General features: G+C 34.6%; 1 protein-coding gene across 2 annotated transcripts in view; it reads right to left on the bottom strand.

Moving 5' to 3' along the window:
* SPOCK3 (SPARC (osteonectin), cwcv and kazal like domains proteoglycan 3) overlaps positions 1–13,029 on the bottom strand; it is a 421,151-nt gene that overhangs the window by 268,711 nt on the left and 139,411 nt on the right. For both annotated transcript variants that reach the window (XM_080928625.1, XM_080928626.1), the window contains one exon: positions 591–636. In XM_080928625.1, coding sequence (XP_080784751.1) covers positions 591–636 — 46 coding nt within the window. The remainder of the gene's footprint in view (positions 1–590; positions 637–13,029) is intronic.

Here is a 13,029-nt window from a genome sequence, read left to right on the forward strand (position 1 = left end):
AAGACCTAGTGAGTCAAGCTCTTCAGATGTGATGGGATGGATATTCTCATTGGGATGGCACATGTTTGCTAGTCAGTCCAGCTTTCCTTCTTCAGGTGAGCCAGTAAGGAGCAAGGTCTTGGTTGTGAGGAAGAGCATAGTATTTAATACCTAGCATTTCTGTCTGTCTAAGGTCTTAGTTGAATGTAAGCACCAAGGGTGTACCATTTTAAATGAAACATTTTAATCAAAGTGGAGACAGCAAAGATATTTCTTTGAAATTTTTTTTTGCAAATAAATGTACCATCACAATGTAACCCTGAAAACAGGATGAAGTGCATTGTAACAGTCAATAAAAACGTAGATGGTAGATAAAGTTTAAAATCTCAAATCAGTAATGTAAACCCTGTTTCTAAAAATAAACGTTATATTGACTTAATCAAACACACAATTAGCTTCTTTCTAACTTTATTATGCAAAAATATCACAGTTACTTCATATATGCTTATATGTTTAGCATTTTTAACTTCAATCAGGCAATAAATGGTATTTCTGAAGGACAGCAATTATGAACATTTAAACATTTTATATTAAAATAATTAGATTTTTACCTTGATCAAATGGTTTTCCTGGATTCCATGTGCGGAAATAATCATCCTAAGGGAGAAAATAACATGATTTAGGTACATGTGATCATTAAATACATGGATTTGTAAGATTAAAATAATATATGAAACATAGAAATAATATACGAACCTCTACTTCCTGCATTGGCAAGCAGCAAGTTTTAAAAATTAAAAATAAAAAGAACAAGAGAAAAAGAATAGTTATCAAAAAGGAACACATTGTTTATAAGTTAAAAAAAAGTATTTCAGTACATGTACTCCTTTTCATTGGAAGCCAGGGATAACTGTAACAGTTTAATTATTTTTGTTTCTACTTCTCTTAAATATTATAATGAGCTACTTTCAATTGCAATTCAATGTGCAATATAACATGCAGATAATTACCCCTAAGCTAATAAGCTGTAAAGTATCTTACTAGATTCCAATTATAGGACTTCATTTCCCACTAGTACAATAGTAAATGGATCCATTAATATAACAGGGAAAATATCAAGTGATTCTGCCATAGCCCATAGAGTATAAATAGGCTTTATGCAAATCATTCACAAGTTAATTGAATAACCAAGGAGTTCATCAAAATGCAATTGGGAGATTGAGAAAATGCACACCTAATTAAATCCTGGTTAATGTTTAAATATTTAATATGGGGAAACATATATAATATATTTATTATGTATTTAGGAAACGTAACTGAACCACATAAACTTGGAACAATGCAAACTAACAAAATGTTTAAAGGCAAATCCAAATGCACCTTGTTTGATTTTAAAGCCTTGGAGATTACTTCACCCATAGTGTCATCAATCATGAATAAAAATGATTCTGCAGCTCTAATTAATACACTCTTTTTATAATGTTAATATGTTATAAGAAACAAACATGTCATGATGAAGTTGTAATATTTCCTGGGCAGACAACCAGATTTACTCACTTAGATAAAAAGCTAAAAAACTCATAGATTACTGAAACAACAAATAAGAAGTATTTTTCTTTTAATTACTTTATTTTGCACACGCACACACACACACACACACACACACACACACACACACACCACATCCTGATTACTCTCACTCAATCAGTCTTATTTTATCTCCCTCCCAATCCTTTTACCTCCCTCCTAGGTCCTTTCTCCAATCCTTATCTTTTTTTTAAAAAAAATTTTTTTTACCAAAGTTTTAACTATTGTTTTGTTGGTGATGGAGATGGTGGTTTTGTTTTAGTTTGATTTTTTTCCTTACTAGTTCTTTTTGAATACAGGGATTTCAGTGGTATTTCCAGTTCACACTGGAAAGTACTCTCATCCCCTCACAGAGAAACTATAACTAGCTCATGTTTTCACATGCACAGGTAAGTTCTTGTTGACTCACAACATGACTACTGATAGTAGTGTACAGACCTACTGTATGTCTGCATCATGACATCATGACTGTGTCATGGCAATTTGATTACACCGCACCCATCTTCCCCTGTCTTACATCCTGCCTTCCAACTCTGCTGTTGCCCTGCCTTGGGCCTGCGGACAGGTAAGATGAATATCCTGCTGAGGGATGAACACTCCTCTATTGCTACTTACTCTCAGCATTCTCTGCAACCACATACCTATGAATTTCCCTCAGGATAAAGAGAAATGCCTTTGACTGAGACTCAGAGGATCATTTGTTTATTGGTGTAAAATAGTATATGGAAATTTTAATTTTAAATATGAAGAGTCACAATTATTAAATATTGTTACAATATCACCTCACTTCCAAGTTAAATTTCATTTTAAAGTTATTTTGTATTACAACTGTTTACCACCAGCTTTTCTGCTACTCATACAGTTCAAATTACAAAAGAGAACAATCCCTAGAAGCCATATTTATCAGTCTCATTTTTTGCCTAAATAGGGTTATATTAAGAGGAACAAATAATGGTAGTTTGTACCAATAGGTTCTGTTCTAAATTATGTAACATTAGATTAAGGGAGAATTGTGTCTGAGGATAATTAAATAAACATTGATCGTTTAAATTATATGAAAAAATCTCTCTTTAAAAACAATTACTGGGTAATAGAATTCTTGAAAAACATAGAGGTAAAATTAAATTACTTCAATAATATTCTAAAATACCAGGGCCACAAAGATGCGTAAGTAGTTAAGAGTATGCACTGACCCCAACGTGTACAATAGCTCTCATTCCAGGTTCCATCTGTGTACCATCACCCTCAACTCAACGTTTCAGAGAACTTGACATCCTCATCTGAATTCCTAGGATAATGATCTCATGAGTACACAAACCTATAGGAATATCTGTATATACATACACACACATACATGAACACACACATGGGTGTGAATGCACATGTGCAGATGAACACACACACCATTAGAAATAAAATTAAATATATTTTAAACATTCAAAATTCAATGTGAAGAGTATGGCATGTGCATTTAGTACCTCTTATCTTTACAATTATATGTTCCTGCCTCAAGATATTGAATATCTTTCATTTAAAACATGAAATCTCCATGCGCCCTGACAGACACTGAACCTGAGCACCCCTACAATAGTCCAAGTAAAGATGGACTTGAGCATCAGTTCTGGCTTTACCACTAGGGAGAAAGTTCTTCGTAGAAAACTAATGATCTAGAATTCAGGGTTCACGGAAAAAAATTAAAAAAAAAAATATACAGCAATTAGGGATGCTTTGTGTTTCTTGTGTATACTCTGTTTGTGTGTGTGTGTGTGTGTGTGTGTGTGTGTGTGTGTGTGTGTGTGTGTGCCATCAAGAATATGCAGAGCCAAGCACTGATACTCCTCAGCAAAGGCTGCTGCCTCCCTCGTCTTTGTAATTATCTTTGGAATCTTATGAAACTATCAAATCCTTTCATTTTATTCTCAATTTGTTTTTAATCTCAAAAACAAATTCTGCTTCAAAGGATTGGTAAGATTTATCCCAAGTCTGATGTAACTAACCATTTACAGACTCTTATGTCCAATTGTGACCACTTTTGACTGGTAGATAAACACACCCATCATTAGAAGTCCTTGGAAGATGTGCAGTGTAACTTCAAGTATAAGATCTGCACTTGACAGCAATGAAGTTTCCTTTATGAGATATTTTTTTTAAATTAAACAACCTTATTTTTAAAAACAGAGATAAATGTACAGATTTTTAAAGCATTTTTGCATAAAAATATAAATATATTTTTGTCAGTACTTGATTTTTTAAAAAAAAAGGTTTGATAGTATGCATTGATAGTTACAATGAGCATAAAGTACATGTAAAACAAAACATAACCTGAAAATAGTCAAAGTTTTCTTGGTGTGTAAAGATTAAACAATTTTTAAGTACCAAAAATTGCCAAAAAAGGTACATTCTTAGCTCTTGATTATTAATAATTTAAGGTCTATGTGTACCACTTTTATAACTAATTTGTGTGTGTGTGTGTGTGTGTGTGCACTCAAACACATGCACGCATGTTTTCCCATTGGCAGATTTTTACATTACTTTCATTGTTCATTTATTCATCTGTTTTTGAGAATGTTTTGACTCCATGAAACATTGTTTTTTTTAAGTATATTTTTAATAGAATTGTTTATTCAATCACAATTTTTCTTCCTTCAAAGGGCTTTGTGTCAATATAAATTGTTCCTTATCTTCAATTTGGATTCAAAACAAACTACTCAGGGATTTAGGAAAGACCTAGAAATATTGTTTCCAATTGAATAAACTTTGTTCTAGGGAAATAAAGCCAAACATGAGTTACTGAATACAGTCAGTCATGTGCAAAACCTCACACAAGGAATTATACATACCATAAGCATTGACTAAAGCTAATATTAGACCTTTGTGAATTTATTCTGCTAAAAGAAACAATTGATCGTTTTACAAAAAGGCAAATACATAAGAAAATGTGCTGTCTACAGTAATACTTAAAATGTCTTTTTCCTTGTGTTTCAATGGCTGAATTTCTTTCTATTTTGAGATGTGTGTGTGTGTGTGTGTGTGTGTGTGTGTGTGTGTGTGTGTGTGGTCAGCAAAAACATTGGCGTTCATAACATCTCAATCCACACAATTCTTTCTTGTGTGGAGAACAATGGACAGTTTTGTGCTTTGTAATCTCTTTGCAGTACCCTGGGCCTCAGTAGGAAAAACCAAAAGGCATTGTCCCTCAAGGTTTGATGAGCATGAAATCCACCAGATATTGACAAATGGCTTCTGGGAGAAATAACATTCATTTCAAAACTATGGATGTAGAATTACTGGGATACACTGAAAGGATGTTAAAGCAAAATACGATATAAGAGAGAATAGCTATCAGTAAAAGATTTGCTGAATACATGTCTTCATAATATTGATGGCTTTTTACAAAGTTTTGATCTTGAAAGTCTATGAGGATGGATATACAATTTTGTATAAATTTCTCATTATTTACTTTTGCCTGAAAAGTAAATTCTCTGCTTTCACATTATTTATAACATTTTTATAAAATAATAATAATTAATGTCTGAATACATGGTCTTATGCATACATGTGTTATATGGAGAAATTTGTATCTGAAAATTAGCTGTTTCCTTCATTTGTACTCCTATTGCTACATTTATACTGAAGTGTAACTCCAGTCAAAATCCCAGTGACATTTCTGATAGTCACAGAAAACAAATATGCAAACTCACTTGGAATAAAAATACTTAGAATAGCCAAAGTAAGCCCCAGATAAATGCATGATAATTGAGTATAGGACAATATGAGTAAAAATACAATTTTACCATCAAAAATAAAACTGACCCATAGACCAGTGGAATAAAATAGAAGAGAAAGAGGTGAACTCCTGTAATTTAATTTACCTGACTTTTGACAAACAGGACATAAATAAACATTGGAGAAAATGTAAGATCATCAGCAAATTGTAAAAAGAAATCTATGTATCTACATGTAGACAGACAGAAGAAAGTAGAACCCTATCTATGTTCCTGTGCAAATGTCAACTCCAAATGCATCACAGAAAAATCAAAAAGAAAGATGTTAAAATTAAATGATGTATGAAAATAATTGAGATAACCAAGTTTCCTCCCCATAAGAACCAGGTGTAGAATGGTGGTAAATAGCAGTCTCCTGGGTAGTGTATAAAGCCTATTGCCTATACAAGTTGCCCTATGGGACGTGGAGAGAATTTTATGGCTGTGATTCCAGTCTATGACTCAATAATTTATCAGTCTAGGTTCCAGACAGGAATATGCGTTGCCTTTGAGATGCCACAAAGCACAGAGGCTAGGGTTTACATTGTCTAGGTCATTATGTCCATCCACAAGAAGCTGTAGAGTGAGGAACATATGATCTAAGCACTGTGTAAAGCAAAATTTACCTTTCCTGGCTGCCAGAGAATCCATATCTCAAAGAAGTGGTGCTTTAGTAAGTGCTGCAGATATGAAATTGAAGACATGTTGCTAAGTAACAGCTCATTCATGATGTCTAGAGTCTCAATACATCCCCAATCATGGTTCTCTACCCTGTGTGTGTGTGTATGTGTGTATATATGTATATATATATGTATACATATATATGTATATACATATATACACACATTCACACATATACACATATATGTATAGAGAGAGGTGGAGGGAAAGAGAAATATAGATAATATATAGATATAGATATAGATAGAAAGATAGATAGATAGATAGATAGATAGATAATGAGAGAGACAGGGAGATTGGAAGTAAAAGAAGGAAGAAGAGGAGGAGGAGGAAGAGGAGGAGGAGGAAGGAAAAGAAGGAAGAGAAAGAAGAAATGGAATGGAAAAAATAAAATAAGAAATAAAAGAAAAGAAATGGAGGAAGGAAGGAAGAAACTATTAAATGTTAGATAAGAACATAAGAGCACTCTATAAAATGTAGATACAGGGAATGATTCTAAAAGAGCATCTTGTGGATCAAGACATAATGTCAGTGATTTACATATTGAATTCCTGTAATTAAAGCCTTCTCTTTTATTTTTTTTGTTTTTGTTCCTTTTTGTTAGATGTTCTCTGTATTTATATTTCAAATATTATTTCCTTTTCCCCACTCCCATCGCCTCTCACTCTCCACTTGCCACTCTCTCCCAACTTAGCACCTTGGCATTTGCTGGACCAAAGGCCTCTCCTCCCATTGATGCCAGACAGTCTGATCCTATGCTACATATGCTAATGAAGCCATGGTATCTCCATGTGTATTCACTGGTTGGTGTTTTAGTCCCTGGGAGGTGTGGAGGCTTTGCGTGGCTGATGATGTTCTTCCTATGGCCTTTCAAGGCCTTTCATCTCCTTCAGTCCTTTCTCCAGCTTCTTCTTTAGGGTCTGCATGCTCAGTCCCATGGTGAGCTCCAAGCATGTTCATCTGTGTCAGTATGGCTTTGGCAGAGCCCCTGAGGAGGCATCCATATAAGGCTCCTGCCAGTAAGCACGTCTTGGCATCAGCAATAGTGTGTGGGTTTGGTTTCTGCTTTTGGGATGGATCCCCAGGTGAGGCAGTCTCTGGATGATCTTTCTTCAATCCCTGCTCTTCTATTTTTCCCGCTATTTCTTCCTGTGAGTGTTTTGTTCCCTCCTAAGAAGGACTGTGGCATTCACATCCTGGCCTTTCTTCTTCTTGAACTTCATAAGATCTGTAAATTGTGTCTTAGGTATTCCGAACTTTTTGGGCTAGTATTCAGTTCTCAGGGAGTGCATACTATGTGTGTTCTTTTGTGACTAGGATACCTCACTCAGGGTGATAGCCTCAAGTTCTAGCCATTTCCCAAAGAATTCCATGTAGTCATTGTTTTTAATAGCTGAGTAGTACTAGCAAAAGCATGGTTAAACAACGAGTAAAGAGGTGGCTTATTAGTACAGACTCTTTGTAAGATACATATCTGACAGAATAATAATATCTAATGTGCAAATAATTAAAAATAAGTATCAAATATAAACAACACTATAAAAACTTAGTCAAATTATACTATCCCTAGTGTTGAAAGTGTTATCAGACTTTTTAAGATTTGTGAACTTGAAGATCCTGGGCTATAGGAGTCATGAACTTCAAAGATTACTCTACTAACTACATTCTAAATTGGGTACTTGCCATGTAACTCAAAGAAAAAAAGAAGGAGTTTCAACCTCTTATCTAACAGACAACTGGGTTTGATGAATTGCTTTACCAATAACATACAGAAAGACATATTCAGGAGCTCTAAATATAGATGATGAAAAATGTTCTATCTTTCCACCAAGATGTTCAACCAACATCTACAGATGGCTTTAGTTTATACCCTCTACTCTTTTAAATGAAACCTTGGTCAGCACTTAGTGACATGATAGAGCCATGGTAAACAGCAAATGACCCAAGCTCAGTACTCACTTTACTGTTGTAGGAGAGACACTAATGTGAGAAACGGTTATCTGTTCATAGACAGTGCATGGAACCAAGGGAGAGGCTATGTAAAACTGGGTTATTAATTCACAGTATTGAGGCCTGTTTATTATTTTTAAAAAAATGACTGGAAGTCCTCACACCATGCCATTAAACAAAAAGGGAAAAAAAAGGGAGAGAATCTTCGTGAGTCCCTTTGGGAGGTGGAAATGAGAATATGTCTTCATACACATTAACACAAACCCTTCAAAGTGTCTTTCTTTGTTCAGCGGATATAAGTGTGATGCATCAAGTAACACCCTGCATCAGTCTTCAGCTAAGGATTTGGTGCAGAGTAATGATGGGAGCCTTAGACTGTAACTGTCCTACGTTGTAACAGAACTTTAGGCTGTATACTGAGGAATCACTTAATTACCTGGCCCTGCACAGATGTCAGTTCTTCTTGATTCACAAAAGTACTGGAGTTTCGGAGTTATTTACTAATTTATGTTCTCTCTTCCTAGGATGTTTCTTCATCCATCTACAATATTCTTATCTAATTTTCTCACCTTAAATGGATGATTTCTGTTTGGTCAAGACATAGCACAGTCACTACATCCTGACTAGTACTGTTCACACAAAAAGAACACGGGTCCTTGTCTCAAACTCCACTCATAGTAAAAAATAATAATAAAAGCAATGTGGAAGGAGAGTGCTTCTGACTTCCTCTGCAGAGAAAGAGCAAGAGCCAGAAAACCCACCCTGAAATCTCCTATTTATGCCTAAGGAGTATTTCAATCAGCAAAATGCTTATATTTAGAATGAGTTTACAAAATCAGAAAGCAAAAGAAAATAAAATAACCAATAATGCATATAGCCACATTGCTAATTTTTCAATATGAATGGAAATTTCTTTAAATATTATGATTTGGTGACATTTTCAGATAAAATGAGATTCACATTTCATAAGCCTATTTTTATGATTTGTGATTAAAATCTTGCAAATCCTCTCATCCACAACTTTAGATTTTCCAATTAGGTATAGCACATCATTTGATTTAGTTTCTCTGCCTTAGATAAATTATGGCATATTCACCTCTTATGATAGCGAAGAACATAAAAGTGAAAACGTGTTGCTTTAAAACACATTATATGTTACCACATTATCACCCTTAACTCTGGTCCTATAATGAGAAGAATGGCTATCTTAATAACTCAGTACATAAATTTTACAAAACAGGAATGGTCCCTCTGTAGAAATCCTTAAACTAATTTGGTCACAGGAATGTTGTAAGTATAAGAAATGGTTTGTCTGAGGGGGAAAAGAATTATTCCTGTGAAGCAAATTATCTGTTTCAGGCCCCCAGGTGTCACATTTATTATCTAAGTAGCATACATTTTTCCAGGTAGAGTCCTAAAATCCTGAAAGAATTCATTTATAACTCTTCAGTGAGCATTTTATTTTTTAAGAGTATTTTATGGTACCTGACTCACCACAGATTAAATACATAAATAAAATAAATTGTGAGAAAAAAGCTGTGCTGCTGAGATGACTGTTTCTGGAAATTCTTGTAAATTAATTGCTCTGATTACATAGGGAGTACATTCAGGTTTTTCATACATTAACATATAAAATTCATGATTCAAATATATATATATATATGTGTGTGTGTGTGTGTGTGTGTGTCTGTGTGTGTGTGTCTGTGTGTGTCTGTGTGTGTGTTAAACCAAAGAACAGGAAGTGTCTATTCTTGTCTTATCTATATTTTACAATCTTCCATCCCATAATTTCCCCTTGGCCAGATTCTGATTTCTGTTTTTCACTTGTAGTCAAGGTTATCTATAAGTCTATAGGCAGCTAGGCAGGACTATCTTTTACAGAGTTGACTGAACAAGAGTCCCACCCAACCTTTTTCATATTGTTATACATGATTTGGAACTTATAACAGAGGTTCTGACATCTTGCCATGGTCTATAGTTTGTTTTGCTCTAGCAAAAGGAAGCTGTGCTGCATGATTCCACACTATGCATCCACAACAGAACTGATGAACACAAGGTCCGGAAATTTGATTTAACAGAATGTCTATTTACTTACATAAGACTCCAAAATCTTCTGAAGATCTCACATTTGGCTCAAACTATTAGATACTGGAATGGAGAGTTGGTTCACTAACTGAAACTACTTGTTTCTCTTACAGGGAACCCAATTTTAATATTCAGCACCCACATGTTGACCCGTAAGCATCTGTTACTCCAGATCTTGGGGAACTGTCCTGTTTTGGACTTAGTTAGCACTATAAATATGTGTGATGCAATTACACATGTACATGCAAAACTGTCATGACCATAAATAAACAAAATCAGAAAAATATTAGATATCAATTTTAAACATGACACTCCTGCAAACTAGAAATACCAATCTTGTAATTGTGATAAAACTCAAATAATACAGTACATGGGTCAATGAGGAAATTATTATAGACATAGAATATCCAAAAATTAAATGGAAATGAAGGCTTAGCATACAAAACCTATGAAACAAACTAGGCTAGTCTTATGAAGAATGTTTATAGCCTGAAAAATCTGGAGCATTTTAAATAAAGTCCTTATAAATCTACTCCCCAACTACAGGGTCAAAACTGATTGCAAAGAAGGAAGGTCTCAGGAATGACCCAGGAGAATATACAGTGAGAAACTTGCAGTTCTGAAATTCAGGGTAGATTCTAAGAACCTCCTGAAGGTATCGGCCAGGGTAAGCTCCAAGTGTGGAGACGCATAGCAGGCAGTGAAGCAGGAGGAACAGGCAAAGGTGTGCACCAAAAACAGTGGTGAACTCCACAGAAAACTCGAGACAGAAACTGCAGTAGGTAATACAAGTCCCATAGCAGGAGGATAGGGTTGTGTGGTGTGGGGTGTTGGGGAAAGATTAGAACTGGTAAGCAACACCTCCTAAAAATGATTTTTTTCATGAATGTTGGACATATTTCTTCTGAAATAGGTAGTTTCTTGAATGATCTAACAATATACCATTACACTTTTAAAAATAAGGAATAAACAATGTCCCCAAGCAACACCAAGGAGAAACTATTGAGGTGGGATAAGTAATGAAGTATTAGAAACAACAAAAACAAACAAAACGCTGAAACAAGAACAAAACAAACAACAGCAACACCAAAAAATCAATCCAAATAACTAATGAAACAAAGGTTGGTTCTTCCAATCCCTGACACTTCCTGGTACTCAGTCATACATAGAGACAGGAATCTAGCACAACTGTTCCCTGAGAGGCTCCAATCAGCATCTGGTGGAAACAGATGCAGAGAACCACAGCCAAACAATAAAGCTTGAGGAGTCTTGTGGTTGGTTTGGGGTAAGGATTGAGGAACCTGGAGGGAATAGAAACTCCACTGGAAGACCAACAGACCTAACTAACTTTGACCCTTAGGGGCTTCCAGAGAATGAATCACCAATCAAACAGCAAGCACATGCTGGATCTAGTTCCACAACTACACACCACATGTTGTAGATGCACAGCTTTCTTTTCATGCCAATCCTTCAATAATTAACTGGTAGGGGGAAGCTGGTGCATTACATTGGTCCCTGGCTCTAGATACCATTCCCCTATCTTGGCTGTCCTGTGTGGTTTCAGCAGGAGAAGATTCACCTAGTTCTGCAGTGACTTGATGTGCCCGGGTGGGTTGATATCCTCGGGGACCTCCCCCTTCTCAGAGGAAAAAATAAAGGAGAGGCTGTGTGAGGTGAGGTGGGAGGAAAGGGAGGTGTAAGGTAATCAGGATGTTAATTAATTAATTAATAACAGATAAGAAATAAGCATAAAAGTCAGTTCTTTGAAATATAAACTTTTACTCAAAGTTACCCAAAAATAAAGAATTCTCAAGTAACTTTGAGAATAAAAAGGCTATATTATACAAATGACAGATTTTAGAATGTCATATGGATATAGTTTTAAAATCTATATTGAACTGAGTTTTTAAAATCTACATGAATTTGTGAACTTTTAGTTTCATATGACGAACAAAATGTAAAAAACTCTTTTTAAATATCAATAAAACTAACAATATTGAAGCAGTAATAAAATATCTCTCCAACTAAAATAAAACCAAGGATCAAAGTGATTTTTTTATGTCTAAATGTAACTCCACAAAATAAAGGTGCTAGATTTTACTTACCTATTAAACTTTTAATATGCATCTAAGCTTATTCTAGAAGTCAAGTGTTTTAAACAGTGCTAGAGCACAAAAACACTGCACTAGCCACTATAAACTGTTGTCTTGGAGTCTTTCAGCAATGTCCCCACAGGACATAGATGGCTGTTAAGGCATTGTGGTATTTATATAATGACAGGAATAATTTACATTTCTTCCAGCAATGTATAAGCATTTCTATCTATATCATATTAGTAACTGTTGTTTGGTTTCTAAGCTTACATTAACTAAAAATTACACAAAAATAAATGAGCTAATAAGTCAATAAAAGACAGAAAAAAATAATATTATTAAGTAGTGAAGCGACCTAAAAAAGAATACAAGTATATGGTATTTGGAAAAAGTAGAACTATTAAAAGAATAAAATAATAGTAATTACCAGAGACTTAGGAGAGAGTAGAGAATAAACAATAAGCAAGGACCAGAAGATGATTGGGGCTATGAAGTCATTGTTAGTCACAATGTTATGATAGACACAAGTCATTTATTTCTTTATAAGTCCATAACATACATAGTATATAAATTTATCTTCATAAAAGTTAACATCTTAAACTACAAAGCTGTAGTTTCATTCAATGCAACAAACACCCACAGTGATGATCAGTGGAGCAGAGCACAGGAGTTCAGGGAGTGGACAGAACGTCTGGACCTTCAGACCTTCTAGCCAAATTCTGTGGGTATTAAATTGCTCTAAAATAAAACAAGCCACTGTAGAATTTTATATCATAGGTGGTTCATTTTTATGGCTATAATTATAATAAACTACACACAACAGAAAACTTTAAATGTTCCTTAAATTACACATAATATAAATAAAAATATGGTGCCCTGTATGCAGATAA

Source organism: Micromys minutus (genome assembly GCF_963924665.1).
Source record: "Micromys minutus genome assembly, chromosome: 14".
Taxonomy (NCBI): domain Eukaryota; kingdom Metazoa; phylum Chordata; class Mammalia; order Rodentia; family Muridae; genus Micromys; species Micromys minutus.